This window comes from Chrysemys picta, chromosome 4 (assembly GCF_011386835.1).
Source record: "Chrysemys picta bellii isolate R12L10 chromosome 4, ASM1138683v2, whole genome shotgun sequence".
Lineage (NCBI taxonomy): Eukaryota > Metazoa > Chordata > Testudines > Emydidae > Chrysemys > Chrysemys picta.
Genome location: NC_088794.1, coordinates 144,614,097 through 144,631,836, shown reverse-complemented (window position 1 = coordinate 144,631,836; position 17,740 = coordinate 144,614,097). Strand labels below are relative to the sequence as shown.

At 47.5% G+C, this 17,740-nt stretch overlaps 1 protein-coding gene across 3 annotated transcripts in view; it reads right to left on the bottom strand.

The window, feature by feature from the left end:
* Positions 1 to 1,300: 1,300 nt before the first annotated feature.
* The window catches only part of CCDC198 (coiled-coil domain containing 198), a 28,833-nt gene continuing 12,393 nt past the window's right edge, over positions 1,301 to 17,740 (bottom strand). For all 3 annotated transcript variants that reach the window (XM_065593846.1, XM_005295557.4, XM_065593845.1), the window contains 3 exons: positions 16,672 to 16,770; positions 15,014 to 15,197; positions 1,301 to 3,767 (listed from right to left, as the gene is read on the bottom strand). In XM_065593846.1, the coding sequence (XP_065449918.1) occupies positions 3,520 to 3,767; positions 15,014 to 15,197; positions 16,672 to 16,770 (531 nt within the window). In that variant the 3' untranslated portion in view covers positions 1,301 to 3,519. The remainder of the gene's footprint in view (positions 3,768 to 15,013; positions 15,198 to 16,671; positions 16,771 to 17,740) is intronic.

The following is a 17,740-nucleotide window of genomic DNA, read 5'->3' as shown; positions in this document are numbered from 1 at the left end:
CAAAAACTCCATTAACATAGCGTTAAGGTTGCTTGGTGATATGTCATTCTCTTGCAGAATGCTGAGTTGAGCAAAACTAAAGGTCCAGGAAATGCAGAGTTAAGGTTGCCCATACTGTGAAATGGTTCTTAGATTGTACACATGTGGTATTCTTTCTAGGGAGTTGACTAAGTCTGTGAGTGTGCACCAGAATCTGGAACCTCCTGAAGCTTATAGTACCAAGGACCAATGTGAGTACATGCTACATGTATATTGAGGCATTGTTCAAAGAGGATAAAGGGAAGGTGGCATAGGCAATTTTTTTAAAATGTTTCCTTTTTGTTCTTTAATAGCGTTATATGGGATTTTGTGTGTAAAAGTGAATGGGGCTGGCAGTGTAAAGATAGGTGTGGTCACAGGGCGTATTGGGGCATTGCTGAACAAGGGCAGAGTTAAGGTTGCATGGGCAACCTTAATTCTCCATTTCCTGGTTTTCAGAAGTTTGAGTTTTGCTCAACTCAGTGTTGTGCAAAGGGACGACATACCACCAAGCAATCTTAATTCTACATTAACGCCGCTTTTTACCATTGAATAAACCTGTGCTTACATCAGATTTTCATGTTAGGGTTGCACTTGACCTTTAACATTCTTAAGAACTGGTTGAAAATGTCCTACAGAATCGAAATCTAGTTCCACTTTTAAAAATACCCTAGTATTGCACTGTGAGATTGATAAACACATAAGTGACAGAGCACTGAGCAACAGATGAGCTCATACTAGTCACTAAACTACAGACAGTTCCCAAAGTTCTGCATGCTCCTGATGACACTTCTTCCGTTAAGGCTTGAGCCGAGTTATGTCTCCTAAAGCAGATATGAGGGTTTCTGTTGCATTAGAATGATAATGAATCAGGGTTTGCCAAATAGAAGGCAAAATTGGCCAGCGTTATGTACTGGTATTGTGTGTGGATGTTCTTACTAGGAGAAATTTACCCCTTTCTATGGGGTGAATTTCACCCAGTATAAATAGCCAATCATAATGACATACCTTTAAAATTATAGGAAGGTAGCAACCATCTGAAATCTGCAACAGAGGGTCCTGTGGCACCTTTAAGACTAACAGAAGTATTGGGAGCATAAGCTTTCGTGGGTAAGAACCTCACTTCTTCAGATGCAAGTCTGAAATCTGTGGCTCTCCACAAAAGAATTTTGATTGTAGTGGTTATCTTTGGAGATACAGCCGCTCTGTGTGTGTGTGTGTGTGTGTGTGTGCGTGAGAGAGAGAGAGAGAGAGAGAGAGAGAGAGAGTCTAAATTCCAGGCTTAACAGAAAGGAGAGCATTTTAATTTCCAGTGTTAGAACGTATCAGAGTAAAAATGAGTTGCAGTCTGCCTCTGTAAAGGTTACAATTATTTAGAATAAATCGATACATTTGAAAATTGTCATGATTGGCATCAAAGAACTCTGACCTGCAAGAAAAACAGCAAACATTTTTTCCATAGCTAAGTGTATGTCATACGTAATAATTTTGATTCATTAATGTTACATATCTTTTCCTCCCATAAAACATGTGAAAAGGGCTGATTATTCCACATATTCTTAGCCGTGTGCAGTGTTTCCATACGCTTGCAACCCAACTATCGCTAAACTAATCAGCACTTGTCTAGGATAAATTCCATTTCCACCAATTATAGCTTAATTGTTGACAGATGGGAACACAAGAGGGAAATATGTGGAATCATTTAGAGGACAGGTGTATAGTCTAGTGCCAGGTGAATTGTTCCATCCCATTAAACCGCTGACTTTTTTCTCTACCCAATAAAGCTTTCACAATACTTTCCTATCCATGGTTGTTAAGTGAGATCTGGAAAGCGTTCACAGAGATATTTTTTTTTAAAACATAGAATCCAAGTAAAACAGTCATTAGTCATTAGCTACCTTTACTGTTTACATTGTCGTCTTCTCAAAATTAATCTCTTTTTTGTTTTATTTTAACAAAATAAAATTTTGTTTTATTCCGTTTGCTTTGTAGGGGTTTTGTCATGCAATCACTGTACCTCGTCTGAACTTTTGGGACAGTGTCAGTTATTTTCTCATGGTTGAAGCAGGCAGAGATGCAAAAATTCATAGATTATAAGGCCAGAAGGGACCATTGTGACAATCTAGTCCGACTCATTACATGGCAGGTACATGCATGGATAGAGGGGATAAGGAAGTACAAGCCTGCAGTTGAGACTCTGAACTGGGTATCTGGATTCAAATCTAGTCTCCGCTACAGACTTTCTGATCCTGGGCAAGCCACTTAGGCTGGGAGTTTGAAAAGAGCCTAAGGGAGTTAAAGACCCAAATCCCAATGAAATACAGTTGGCGGTGGGTATCTAACTCCCCTAGGCTCCTATGAAAATCCCAACCATAATATTTCTATATCTGAGTCCGCATCTGTAAAATGGGAATTGTAATACTGAGCTACCTAACATTGTAATACTGAGCTAAATTCATTAATGTTCATGAGTTTTCAGCATTACAATGATGGGGCCATCTAAGTATATAGACAATAAATGTCCTAATTTGAAGGATAAAAGAGGTCGAAAATTGAGGGAAGGGAATGTGGGTTTAAGATCAATTATCTTTATTTACTATTTGTTGCTAGGTTCTTTATAGACAGATGGTGGCAACCGGCCCAACTGTGCTCTGATATCTTTATAAATCAGGAGTAGTTCTAGTGAAGTCAACTATGTTATGCTGGTATAAGTGCAGTCAGAATCCAGCCAAAGGTCACTTGCAGATCTTGAGCTAATTAGATGACATACCAACAAGAGGACGGGGAGGTCAAAGTGTGACTGAATGGCAAGGTAAGGCATGTGTTTTGTTAGTTCCATAATTCCTCTTGTGAGTGTGCTTAGGTACTCGTAAATGTCAATAGGACAAAAGGGTGAGGATGTGCCAGGCTAGGCCCTATGAGCTACCTTGAAGGTGTTTCTCCCCCAAAGAGGATCTTAAAAGAGAAGAGGGCAGAGCAAAGGTAATAAGGTGAGCAGGGGGCTGAGACAAGAGGAGGGAGTAATTCTCCTGAGAGTCGGGTCATCTGATCCTACAATCCAAACTCACACAAAACTCCTGCCAAAATCAATAGGCATTTTGCGTGTCTCAGGGCTGTAGGACTAGTCTTACCCTTTATTTCTTGTTCAGTGGCATCCCCCTATGTGCCCCCATCTTAGCTGCATTAAAACAGCTGCATGATAAATAATGTCAGTTCCAATATATTGTTGTATATACCCCTGAATTTCTCATTATATTTTTCCACAAAGCAGATGCACCTTCACAATAGTGGCCCTTCAAGACCTGCAAAGATAAATGGGTTTGGTTATATCCGTATCTGCAGTGTTCCTTTGTATTTCTTCATACTTGCACAAACTCTATTTACTTCACAAGAGAAGTAATTCTTAACAGCGTCAGTCTATCCATCCAGTGGGTTTAAAGCATAATCCGAGAACTGAGTTTTTTCAGTGCATGACTCCAGTCCCACCCGGATCGTTTGCCGTTAGAATTCCTTATCAAAGAACTCATCAAACAGAGGGATTCTCTCCGTCTTGGTTCTCACTAGTGCAGGTCTGCGACCCAGCTTTCTCTCTTCTCTTTTCCAGTCATCCGAGTCAGTGCTAGAGCTGTCCCAAAATAGATCTTGTGGCTCCTGATGTTTTACGAACCACATTTCCACTTTACTGCTCTGGCTGGGATAGGATTCAGCCATCTCGTGTCGCTCCAAGAATTCTCCATCCCATGTATTTCCTAAAAATAAGAAAACCATCTTCTTAATTATTCTGGGTTGCACACCCAATTGCAGAGGATTTATCAAGGGTTTACTGTGAAATCGCATCAGAGGAACCGAGGGCCCAATTCCAAAATTTGTGCTAAGCAAACTATTGTTTTTCTTTTCTCTCCTTATGTAAAAAAAATTCTCAGACTGTAAGTGTTAGATGCTGTAGCATATAGGAAAAGGATAATGTCCCTTTCATAGATTCATAGATTCTAGGACTGGAAGGGACCTCGAGAGGTCATCGAGTCCAGTCCCCTGCCCACATGGCAGGACCAAATACTGTCTAGACCATCCCTGATAGACATTTATCTAACCTACTCTTAAATATCTCCAGAGATGGAGATTCCACAACCTCCCTAGGCAATTTATTCCAGTGTTTAACCATCCTGACAGTTAGGAACTTTTTCCTAATGTCCAACCTAGACCTCCCTTGCTGCAGTTTAAACCCATTGCTTCTGGTTCTATCCTTAGAGGCTAAGGTGAACAAGTTTTCTCCCTCCTCCTTATGACACCCTTTTAAATACCTGAAAACTGCTATCATGTCCCCTCTCAGTCTTCTCTTTTCCAAACTAAACAAACCCAATTCTTTCAGCCTTCCTTCATAGGTCATGTTCTCAAGACCTTTAATCATTCTTGTTGCTCTTCTCTGGACCCTTTCCAATTTCTCCATCTTTTTTAAAATGCGGTGCCCAGAACTGGACACAATACTCCAGCTGAGGCCTAACCAGAGCAGAGTAGAGCGGAAGAATGACTTCTCGTGTCTTGCTCACAACACACCTGTTAATACATCCCAGAATCATGTTTGCTTTTTTTGCAACAGCATCACACTGTTGACTCACATTTAGCTTGTGGTCCACTATAACCCCTAGATCCCTTTCTCCCGTACTCCTTCCTAGACAGTCTCTTCCCATTCTGTATGTGTGAAACTGATTTTTCCTTCCTAAGTGGAGCACTTTGCATTTGTCTTTGTTAAACTTCATCCTGTTTAACTCAGACCATTTCTCCAATTTGTCTTTAAATAGTTTCTGAGCCTTCTAATGGTGCTCACCATGTTTATGTTCAAGAAGCCATCAGAAACCAGCTAATGTAGCCATCTGTATGTAATTAGGTTCTGAATGTTCATAAATATTTAGTAAAAATGATTATTTGAATCCAAATGTGCCCATTGTGCTTTCTTTATATTGTTGTTGTGTAAAGCAGAGGTTCTCAAACTTGGGCCGCTGCTTGTTCAGGGAAAGCCCCTGGTGGCCCGGGCCCGTTTGTTTACCTGCCACGTCCGCAGGTTCGGCCAATCCCTCGGCCCGCACCGCTTCCTGCAGCCCCCATTGCCCTGGAGCAGCGAACCGCAGCCAGTGGGATTGGCTGAACCTACAGACACGGCAGGTAAACAAACTGGCCCGGCCCACCAGGGGCTTTCCCTGAACAAGCGGCGGCCCTAGTTTGAGAACCACTGGTGTAAAGAGCATGAGACACAACAGATACGTTCTGGAATAACTCCAGTACTAGAATGCCATGTTTATTATTAGACCTGGTTGAATAATAGATGTTCTGGTTCATTGGCAATTTTGAAAAATTTTAACAAAATGTTTCAGGTCAGACTGAAAACAAAATTTAAAAAAAAAATGTTGGTGAATGAAAACGTTGCATTTTTTTTTATTCCGGACACATGAAACCTTTTGTCTCAACAAAATCAAAACATTTCATTTTGATTTCAACCATTTTAAATTGTTTTTTGGATTTAAAAAAAAATCAAATTAAAGGAAAATTTGAAATGAACAGTCCTTTTGAACCGAAAACTCAAAAAGTTGAAAATGGCCAAATGAAATGGTCTGATGTTTTCAGAATATTTTAAATGAACGATTCAGCAAATCGACATGAATTTACAAAATGTTTCAATGTGGCCGAATCTGCATTTTTCTTGGAAAAGTTTTGACCAAAAAATGTCACCCACCTCTATTTATTCTGCTGTTTCCAAATTTTAAACCAAATATTGTTTTTATGTTTAGTCATAAAGGGGGGAGATTTTATACTTTTATGTACAACGTTTGTTCATTCCCCAACCCCCTTTTTTATAAGTGGTGTGAATAGGTCCCAAAAGCTGTGGAGCACGCGACCCTGATCCAGCAAAAGAGATACGTACGTGCTTAACTTCATGCACATGACTGGCTGCAATGAAGTCAAGCCCAAGTTCTTATGTACTTTGCAGGGTCAGGCCAGGGTGCTGAACACCAGGCAGGGTTGAGCTCTATATTTGTAGGTGCATAATGATTAAATCTATGGTGTGATAAGAGGCAGCATAGTTTAGTAGTTGGAGCATAAGGCTGGGAGTCAGGACTCCTGGGTTCTACTGCCAGCAATCATGTCTGCCTATCAAAGGTATTTATATGCCCCCCCCATTATGATAGTGTCTGAGCACCTCACAATCTTTAATGTGTTTATCCTCACAACGCCCTTGTGAGGTTGTAAAGTGTTTTCCATTTTACAGATGGGGAACTGAGGCACAGAGACGAAGTGGCATACCTAAGGGCACACAGGAAGTCTGTCACAGAGCAGGGAATTGACACTAGGTGTCCCAAGTGCTAGACAAATGCCCTAACTGCAGGCCCGTCCGCCCGTTCTTGTAAGGTATCTCAGATGGAAAGCACTAAGTGGTAACAGAAGTAATAACATCCCTGGAATGTCTCTCTATGTCTCCCTCTGAAGTCTACAATATCTATTGAGTCAGTGCGAAGCGATGGACACAGCCGTAGGCATGGCTGAGAGCTCTTTTTGTTCAGGGTATCACCAAGTTCAATCATTATTGGGATTCGCCGTACGTTACCATCCAATATTTAAGTTTTCAACCATTTTGACTTTATGAATTACACCCGTACTGTGTACAGCTACAGCAAGGCATGTACCTACACTACGTCAAGCATCCTAGACCATTGTGATATCAGAGGTAATGCAACCAATCACCACCCTGACTCTACAGCTAATTTGCATGGAACAATTTCATTGGTTGTATGAGGGAGCCTGCACAGAGGAGAGAGTACTTGGCCCAGCTGCGCACCTGTGGACCCAACTGCCACCTGCATTAAAGAACACAAATTTCCCAGCACAACCTCCCAAACATAAATCAGCACAACCACCCACACGACAACACAACTAGGACACACAATAACCCGAAGCACACACAGCCCTTCCCTGCAGCACACCCCCCTCACTCTCCGCCTGTAAAAATAAACACAAATCTCCCAGCACAACTTGCTCAACACAACAGCCCACCCAACAGCCCACCCAGCATACCCAATAACCCCAAACATCAATCTGAAGCCTAGAATGTCTGTTGAGTCAGTGTGAAGCGAGAAAAACAGCTACAGGCATGGCTGAGAGCTCTTTTGGTTCAGAATATCAGCAGGTTCAATTGTCACTGGCAGATGCAGTCTGTAACTGCCCATTTTTTAATATCTGAGACATTTTCAGCTTTTTTGCAGCCTTGACTTTACAGCTGTGAGACGGCACGGGCCTGCAGCGGCTAGTTATTATTATACAGCATAAGCAAAAGATACTTGATGTGATTATGACAATAGTGCTTTTGCAATGATCTATACTGTGCTGGGTCTTCATAAATCAAGAAAAGGAAACCCCAAAGTGTAAAGTGGAAGGGAAATTGTGCTAGGAAAGATGAAGGTGCAGACAAAGCAACCAGATTCTGATGCCAGCTACATCACTGGAAAGCTCCATTTGTTTTAATGGCATTATTACTGCAGAGATCAGAATCTTGCCCAAATTCAAACCACTCAGAGCCCGGGTAACCCACACACCTCCTGGGTGTGGTGCTCTGTCCCCTCTAGTGGCACCGAGACCACTTAGAGATTAATGAGTCTGCTACAGATTTAGCTAAGGGCCCTGGGGCTTTTAGCTCATGCAGTAGAGGCTCACGCATTTAGCTCCCGAGATCCCAGGTTCGCTCCTGTCCGCTGCCGACCAGAGTCTCTCGGCGTTACACCTGATTCACATCTCACACTTGTATATCTACCTTAACTTCATTGAAGTGACTCTGGATTTATGCCATTGACAGTGAGATCGGAATCAGGCCCTTGAGTAGTGTGAAAAAAAATGTGAACAGAGTTAAAGGGTTCAGAGAAGCAGTTCCGAATGAGTTCTTCATCAAATGAATTAGAGGGGACAGGAGCCCGCTCCACCGTGAATTTGTATTAATTGCTAAGGCTGTACCATCTGTGTAGTGTAAGCAACGGCTGACTACAGTGCATCCCGACAGGTAGGCTATGGCGGAGTCACTGTTCTATTGAGTAATACGCACGTGGACTGAGCAGAGCCGTCCGTATAAACTCTTCATCAAAAGGAGTCAGACGCTCCTCAGTCTCAAAGGCCTCTCTGTGGAAGAAGCATCACTTCAGGGTTAGCCGGATTTTGTTTTGCTGTCCTTGGCTGACTCCAGACCCTTCAGTCGCAAGGGCCCAGTTCAAGGTATTCCATCAGGAGGCAGGTTGCACTCTCCTAGCTATCCGAATGGCAGCTTGTGTTATTTTCAGCGTACTCCCTGAGCAATGTGGTCCTGGCATGACCTGTGAATGCAGTGATCTCTGTTCCCCATAAATATGCCTATGCAGTAGAATGTGCCTTGCGTGGCCATCCAACCAATCAGTAAAAACTGGGCATCTAGTAGAGATAACCTGTAATTAAAGGTTTAACCAAAGTGTACCAGAAACCACAGGGTGCACTGTAAAGGGTTTCTTTAGGACAGTAGGTTGCCTTTTGAAGGTGGCTTTAGTGCAGCTATCTAATTAAAATATCTTTTGCCAGCCGTATTCAGCTGTGACTCCCCTTCCTCTCTGGTCCAGCAACACTCCTGAGTCTTTGGGGTTCTTCACCATCTTCCCCTAGAGCTAGTGGGCCTGAATCTGATCTCAGATTCACACTCACTTTCATCCAGGGCATGAGGCTAAAGGTGAAATTCAGCCCTCTGCAGCTGAATTCAGCCTTCAGGCCAGCAGAAGCCTGTGTTGAGGGCTCACGTAGGATGAAAGTGGAGCCTGGGCCTTGGCACCCCAACGCTACAGACAGATAAATTTCATCCATAGAGACCCTCACTCACCTACACACCAAAAGCTATACCCATCTGTGATGGGGTGCCTACCCCCCACAGGCATAGCAGGGGTTTCTCATGCCCTGTCCCAGAAGAAGCAATAGAGGTGAGTCCTCCAAGGGATCCAGAGAGGCTGTGTGAAACACAGCCAATCGGGGGGAGGGAATTGCAGGGAGCAACCAATCCAGGCCCAGCAGGCTCAGATAAAAAGGAGCTGCAGAGCAAAGTAGGATCAGTTGCTGCTAGGAGCCCAGGGAGTAAGGCCTGCATCCCTGGAGGACTGAGAGAACTAGAAGCATCTTGGACAGAGCAGTGACTGCCTCCTAGGACTGAGCTGCTGAGTGCCCTGAGGTGAGGGCAAAGAAGGTGCTGGGGCCATGGGGAAGTGGCCCAGGGAAACAGAGCCGCATTGACAGAGGTGACAGAGGAGCCGCAGGAGGCTGCTATTTACAAAGTCCCTGGGTTGGGGCCCAGAGTAGTAGGTGGGCAAGCCCAGGTTTTCTACACACACCCCCAGCTCTCACCACTGAGAAAGTGGCTGGGCAATAGGACAGTGATATGCACATTGCCCCCTCCTTTTCTCCCCCCAAGAAGGCAGAAACAGAGATGATGACCTAACTGGAGGGCTGAGTTGCAAAGAGGTTGCTACGGTTCTGGGAGCTGAGAGAGGAGCCGTAGGTGGGAGCAGAGACAGAGTGCCGATGTGAGTGTTGGCCTTGAGCTAATCCCCAGCATGACCAGGAGGAGGCGCCAGTCTAGCGATGAGGACTGCGCCCCGTGACACCATCCCATTGCTAAGGAGACGTGAGTGCAAACTGGACAGACTTTTTTGAAATTTGGACAACTATGGCATTGAAAATCTAAGCAGAATTTCTGGAAGCCCCGTTTTTTTTGTTATGCCCATAATGTTTTCCTAGAAGTCTAACTTATCACTGCTTTTGCTCCGTTCTCTTCCCCAGCGAGGCTAAGGAAGCTAAAGCATTACATGTTACACATACCATTCTGGCCATGAGCTTTCTGTTCCCTGCCTCAATCTGTGTGTATCTTGGATTCTCTCTTCACATGGGCCCAGCCTGCTGGTCTTTACAAAGACCAGAGTTATGCTGCGGTGTGCCATCCAGAGCCCCAAACATGTGGTTCAGCCACGTTCACCAATGGAGCCAGGGGAAAGAAGGCAGCTGCTGAAGAAACTACTCTGGGAGAGGTGAGATGAGTCAGCGAGAAGGGGTTGTAGCTGGCAAGGGTGGCCAACTATCCATGTACATGGGCCAGAGGCAACCAATCACTGGTAATCCACTGGGTGCTGGCAGCTTTCCAAACACCTCTTGCGCAAATTGAAGCCTTTGCCAAGAGAGCTGTGTGGCTCAGGCTCCGACTGGGAGCAAGAGAAGGCCAGTGTTGATGTACAAGGTAATGTCACCGGCTGGCTGGCCCCTTAAGGAGACTCCGACTCACCCTTGTCTGCGATGGTCAATGATTGGCTACCGTTCCGGCTAATCCTAACTGGCTGGCGATCAGGTAGCCTTGGCTAATGATTGGACCCCCTGTGAGAGGGTTTGCACAAATGACTGGGGGAGCTCAACTGGAGAGAAGAGTTTCAGGAGAGAGTTCATGCCTTGGGACTAGCCTTGAGGGGATTGAGCAGCAGAGGGGAAGGAGACTCCTGAGGTGGGGCTGAGCAAAAGCCAACCCACAGGTAGATGGCTTTTGCCTGCTGTCTACAGGGTCCCTGGACTGGAACCCAGAGGAGAGGGCAGGCCTGGGTTCCTCTACCAGCTACCGGAAAAGGTGGTGTATAGACCCTGAGGCCAAGGGTGGAAGGACTGTTGAGTCGAGACTTGGACCCAAAGACTCAGCTTGAGGCCACAGGACTATTGTTTGTTGGCCTTTCTGTTACCCCAGAATGGGTGGAGTAACCAGGCCAAAGGGCTGAGTCAAAAAGAGGCAGGCTGCGAAGGGCTGTCAGCAAAGGGCGCTAGATGAGGGGAGCCTGCTATCAGGCTGTGTGTGGGCTCGTGTGTCACTCTTCTACAGCAAAAACAGGAAAAATCCCCATCAGGGAGTCAATGGTCCCTGCCCAAAAGGACATCTGCATAGCAGGCAGCCAGCTGGGTTCTCTACACCTCACAAGTGGCTATGTGCGGGGTGGCAGGAGGCAACGAGAACACGGATAAGCTCCCAGGCAGGAACACAGCCCAAACTGGTCATGGGGGGCTTCAGAAGAGTCTGAAGGAAAGGAGCATAAGATGCCCGGAGGCCAGCTCTCTTGCAGCCGTTCTCTCCGCTAACCCTTCACAGTCGTATTGTTAGACGGACAAGCGTTGGGTGTTCTGATTGCTTCACTGCACCCTCGAGAGGATCCAGAGACCTAGTGTAACCCACACACGTCCTGGGTGTGGTGTTCTGTCCCATCTGAGACCACTTGAAGAGAGAGATAAAATGAGTCTGCTCTACAGCCTTAGCTAACAGCCCGTTGGCTTTTAGCTCATGCAGTAGAGGCTCATGCACTAAGCACCAGAGGTCCCCAGTTCGATCCTGCCCGCCGCCGACCGGGGTCTGTCAGTGTTATACTTGCAAAGAGCAACTGTTTGGTACTCGTATTATCGCAGAGCCTAGGAGCCCTAGGCATGGACCCGGACCGCATTGTGCTAGGTGCTGCACAAACACAACAAAGAGACAGCCACTGCCCCAAAGAGATTACCATATAGACAGCCAGAGGCTGGGGGAAGGGGTAGGACACATGAGTAGAGTGAACAATGTGATGGCAGAAAATGTCAAGTCAGTTCCATGGGGGGTTCTCTCATTTTGTTTGCTTTATGTGCATATATTTAGGAGAGGATCAGCTAAATGGACAGAAAAGGAAAAGGAGAGGAGACAGTGAGGGAAGTGGGTGAGGGGGGCAGGGGAGAGGAGGGTAAGAGGGGCAGACGTGGGGTGATACAGAGGAGGAGGGGGAAGATTGAAGCAAACAGCCAGTCAGCATGGGGCAGAGAAAGTCCAGAGAGCTGAAAAAGCCTGCCCCAAACAGGTACAGGATCAGGCCCCATGTCTGTCTCGTTGCGTTTAATTTCTCAAAGGGCCCTGGGCTGGAGCTCAGGGAAGAGGGAGAACATAAGAACGGCCATACTGGGTCAGACCACAGGTCTATCTAGCCCAGTATCCTGTCTTCTGACAGTGGCCAATGCCAGATGCCCCAGAGGAAATGAACAGAACAGGTAATGATCAAGTGATCCATCCCCTGTCGCTCATTCCCAGCTTCCGGCAAATATATCCTCCATGAATTTATCTAGTTCTTTTTTGAACCCAAAAAAGTTGCTGGAGGACCTGGGCGCCCCACCAGCCACTGGAGAAGGGGGTGCAAAGACTCCAGGGACCAGAGGTGAAACAAATACTGTTTCAGAACTCAGGCTGAAGAGATGGCTTGAGATTGTTTGTTGGACTTTTTGTTACCCCAAAGGGGCTACGGGGGGAGCTATAAGCGACCTGGCCGGAGAGAACCAGCAGAGCTGGAGCAGCTATCGATAGGGGGGAAAGTTAAGGAGAGCCTGCTATACCAAGTCCCACCACAAGGGAGTGAACCAGCCTTGAGTCCCCTCTTCTACAGTATGCTAATTATTGCAACCATACAGGAGTTTGACATTGTGCAGGTCCATGTACTGGCACCAGGGATGAACTCGGCCCAGTGCCATGCAGGGAAATCAGTCCTTTTCTATTATGGTGGGCAGGTATTTTGCTTTGTTTTTCCTGATATAAATGTCTGTGTGTTACAATGAAGAAACGGCCATAGTAACTCAATTTGGTGGCCAAATTAACTGGGCATGTCTTAATTAGTAATTGGTAACGCTCAGAAAATAAACACTTGAATACTTCCTTAGAGTCATGCCCTCTACAGGAATAGCCAACAATCCCACAGTGTCAGTGCAGAGAGACTGGGGACTGGTCCTGCTTTGAGCAGGGGGTTGGACTAGATGATCTCCTGAGGTCCCTTCCAACCCTGAGATTCTATGTAGGGCCCAGACCCTGGTTCTGGCCAAGCTGGAGTCAGTGGGGGACCCAAGAGGAGGGGGCAGAGCTGGCTGCATGCCATTTTTGCACTTTCTGAGCCCCTGGAGGTGCTGCTGACTGGGATTCCTCCTCCTGCTCACAAGTTAGAGTAGTTCTAAGGCTCCCCTAAGACGTAGCAGCTTGTTACAGTTCCCAAGGGGCATTGCTGGGGAACACTGGAACAAAGCAGGACTCCAGTGATTCCCCATGAACACCCACAGCGTACCAATATGGCCGAGGTTTGGGGTGCGGGGAACAGAATCTCAGCTGCCCAGTTAGAGTCACTGTATGGCCCCTTCATATTGCCAGAGTGGCAGAAAGAGGCAATAGCGTTGAAGATTTGCTCCAGAGTATTTTGGATCCTTACTATGGAACGTTTTTTGTAAAGGGAGACGGATAGCGTGGGGTCACATTCAGGCTGCTTTTCCCCCGCGTATGTGAAAAGAGGAGGCCAGGCACAGAGAGCTAAACAGGTCCTAAATGTGGGCCATAGTTGTGGTTGCTTTAACATACTCAGAAGCCATTAACTAAGAAGGTACAGAGATTCCTCCCTATGAGGCTCCCCGACTTATTGCAATGCTGCCATATTTAATTCTGCTTCCTGGAAGCCATTCTGAACTCCATCTTTACAACATGTAGGATGCATTCCAGGAGACTGAACAGCTGCAGGGGTTTAGGGCAGGGGTGAGCAAACTACGGCCCATCGGGTATTTAATCCGGCCCTCAGCTCCCGCCAGAGAGCGGGGTCAGGGGTTTGCCCTACTCCGGCACTCCAGACAAGGAGCGGGGTCGGGGGCTTGCCCCACTCTGTGCGGCTCCCAGGATGCAGCCGGCATGACCCCCGTCCGGCTCCTACGTAGTACGCGGAGGCATGGCCAGGTGGCTCTGTGTGTTGCCCCATCCGCAGGCGCTGCCCCCGCAGCTCCCATTAGCCACGGTTCCCTGGCAATGGGAGCTGCAGGGGTGGTGCCTGCGGACGGGGCAGCGCACAGAGTCGCCTGGCCGCCCCTCGGAGCCGGAGGGGGGACATGCTTCCGGGAGCTGCTTGTGGAAAGCGCCGCCTGGAGCCTGCACCCCTGAGCCCACCCCATGCCCCAATCCCCTGCCACAGCCCTGATCCCCCTCCTACCCTCGGTCCCAGCCCAGAGCCCCCCTTGTACCCCAAGCCCCTCATCCCCAGCCCCACCCCCAGCCAGAGCCCTCACCCCCTCCATGCCCCAACAGCCTGCCCCATCCCTGATCCCCCTCTCGCCCTCCAAACCCCTTGGTCCCAGCCCGGAGCACCCTCCTGCACCCCAAACCCCTCATCCCCAGCCCCACCCCAGGGCCCTCACCCCCCCCCACACACTCCAACCTGGAGCCCCCCCACCAGGGCCGGCTCTGGCTTTTTTGCCGCCCCAGGCAAAAAAGCCTCCGGCCACCCCCCCCACAGCGCAGCAGGGGAGGGCGGCCAGAGCGCCAGGGGGAGGGCGGCAAGCCCCAGCCGGGGCTCCGCTCTCCCCGGCGGCCAGAGCGCCAGGGGGAGGGCGGCGAGCCCCAGCCGGGGCTCCGCTCTCCCCGGCGACCAGAGCGCCAGGGGGAGGGTGGCGAGCCCCAGCCGCGGCTCCGCTGTCCCCGGCGGCCAGAGCGCCGGGGGGAGGGCGGCGAGCCCGCCGCGGCTCCACTCTCCCCGGCAGCCAGAGCGCCGGGGGGAGGGCGGCGAGCCCCGGCCATGGCCCCGCTCTCCCCGGCGGCCGGAGCCGGAGCACCGCGCCTCCCCCCACCAGGTGCCGCCCCAAGCACAAGCTTGGTGGGCTGGTGCCTGGAGCTGGCCCTGCCCCCCACACACACTGAACTCCTCATTTCTGGCCCCACCCCAGAGCTCACACCCCCAGCCGGAGCTCTCACCCCCCTCCCGCACCCCTACCCCCAATTTTGTTAGCATTCATGGCCCGCCATACAATTTCCATACCCCGATGTGGCCCTCAGGCCAAAAAGTTTGCCCACCCCTGGTTTAGGGCCACCAGTCACTGGCTTGCTTAAAGTGAGAAACTTCCAAGCATCAAATAAGTTTTCATCTCATGGGGAAATGACTCTACGTACCCTGGTCTCCATTAAAAGTTTGATCATGCTCAATGGGGACAAGGTCTTCCCCTTCAGAGCAATTGTTTCTCTGAAGATTTTCGAGGACTTTCTTAGCCTTGAGCTCCCTTGTTTTTTGTTTGTTGATTTTTTCCTCCCTGTGGAGACTTCTCTTCAGTTCCTCCTGGCTTTGTAAATGATTCATCTGTATGAGCAACAGAGGAGTAAATAGGTAACTGTTTTCCAAGGGTTTAACATCTAAACTCAGCATAGCTTTAGGCTAACGATCTAATTCTGCAAACAAATAGGCACTTGAATAACTTTACGAGCTCAAATACCAGTTTGCAGAATTGGGCCCTGTCAGATCACAAATTTGCCTGAGTTCTCAGTGTGATGGGTTCCCCCTGGGGTGCCACCTGGAACCGGGGTATCACTGAGCCCGCTGACCCACCAGCTGGGCTCAGTGATACCCCAGTTCCAGGTGGCACCCCAGGGGGGGAACCCGTCATACTCAGGTCATCCACAGACAGTGGTCAAGCGAGGGCTAATATTTCAAATCAGGAATAATTGCTCAGTTTTTCCAGGAAATAACATATTAGATTCAACTGTTATCTGAGTCCAGTGACCATCTGAATAAAAATACTAAGATCTGTGCTTCTTCCCAACCCAGTATTGATATTCTGGGCCTCATTCCCACCATGTAATTTAAGAAAAATACAGAATACCAAGCTCTTGTCTAGCACCTTTCTTCTGAAGGTCTTGAAATGCTTTACAAAGTCTCATTATCCCCATTTTACAGATGGGAAACTGAGAGCATGTGTCCAAGGTCATCCAGCAAAGCTAGGAATAAAACCCAGGTCTCCTCACTCTGTCCAGTGCTCTACCCACTGGGAAACACTGGCTCTCATAAGGCCTGACTCTGCCTTGAGGAGAGGGTGGAAAAGGGCATATAAAACAACATCCACCAGGCAGGACTGAACGTGAGATCTCCACCACTTCATATGCCACTATCACTTGAGCCATTGGATAACTCTAGCAGCTGCTACCACAGCGGGCCCTTAACATTAAGGGGACAACTAGTGGGGGACACAATACACTTAAGCCAGCAGGCTCCCTACTGGCAGAGAGACACAGTTTAAGTTCTGAGATGAACACAAGGCTTTTGTTCTCTAAAGCATCAGCAGACACACATACTGAAGGTCAAATAATTAGTTACATCAATCCAATCCCACTGGAGTTAATAACAGAGGAGAACGTGGCCCAGAGAACTGCTCTTCAGGCACCGTGGATGGTTTCTGAGGCAAGGTGCCAGCTCCCATTGTCTCTGTGATTCAGTACATGGAGTGGATGTCATCAGAAAATCATTCATTTCCCTTTTCCAGTTGAGTACTGGGTGGCACAATGGCAACCACTGACGAGTGAGGAAATTCAAATACAAAGATGAGGACAAAGGGGAAGCCACAAGAGAGACAATGAAGACAAAGGCTGGTAATATAGACTCCAGCCAGGTGGAGAAATGAGTCTGAGCATCTCCCTTCCTGATCTGAATCCAGATGTAACAGCAGCTGGACCACAAGACCTACTGGCTGACTTCAGCCTCACTGAACCCACGCATGGATTTTATCATTCCAGTTCCCTCTTTCAAACAGCTTCAAAACCCACCAAGATTGCAGCTTTACCTCTTCTCGCTTGCGGTTCATTTCTAACATCTGCAGCTTGTGTAAGTGCTGTCGTCTTCCAGACGTATATTTTGCAGTTTGCACTCGCTTCTCCAGCTCCTTGCACGGTATTAAAAAAAAAAATGCAATGTTTGAAACAAACTCACTAGCTCACAGCTTTAAAATCCAACCCCATTCCCTTCAATGCATGAAGAGGCCACTTACCAGATACAGAGGTCTGTTGCCAACTCTCTCAATTTTATTGCACATCTCTCAATATTTGGTGTTTTTCTTAAAGCTCCAACTCTTGGGATCAGGTTATTACTTAAAAATCTCAGTTTAAATTAAAAAAAAAATCCAACCCAAACAGTTTCTGGCCCTCCAAGTTGCAGAGAAGTTTAAAAATGTGACTCCCAAATTGGCCAACAGCTGGTGAAAAATTAGAAGAGCTCCCACATTGCTGACTTTTAAATAATGAGATTTTTAAAATCTCATGGTTTTGGGGGGGGGGGGGGGGACTGGCTCATCATTTTTGAGTGACTGGGGTTGACAATACTGCATTCTCACTGTCCTCCTCTTGCTCTGATAGATAAATACCACTATAGTTTGTGCTATAGCTCTGAGTTTTACGGAGCAGTATATTAAGTCACAAGCGGAAAGCTGCAATTCCTATGAGGCACATTTTTGGATGCTCACCTGGAGACAGCTGATATTTTTTCAAAGGTACTGAGCATCGGCTGCACTCATCAAAGTCAATGAGCAAAAAGCGGGTTCAGCGGTTAAAACCAAAGGAACGCTAACAGCTGTAAAATCCAGTGCAATGTCACCAACGCACCGTGAGGACAATTGCCGCGTACAGAGAATGTGGTTTGCCTGCTGCTGGAAGCCAATTGCTGGCAGCACCTCTGAAAATCAGGCCCCAACATCCAGACCACCTAAATACTTTTGGTGTCTAACTCCTGATGAAATCAATGAGAGAGAGAGGCACCTAGCTACCTCTGAGGATCTGAGCCGTAAATGTCTCACATTGAATATTCACAAACAGAGGGAATCAATATTAGTGAATGTTGTTTTGACCCCTTAGCTTACT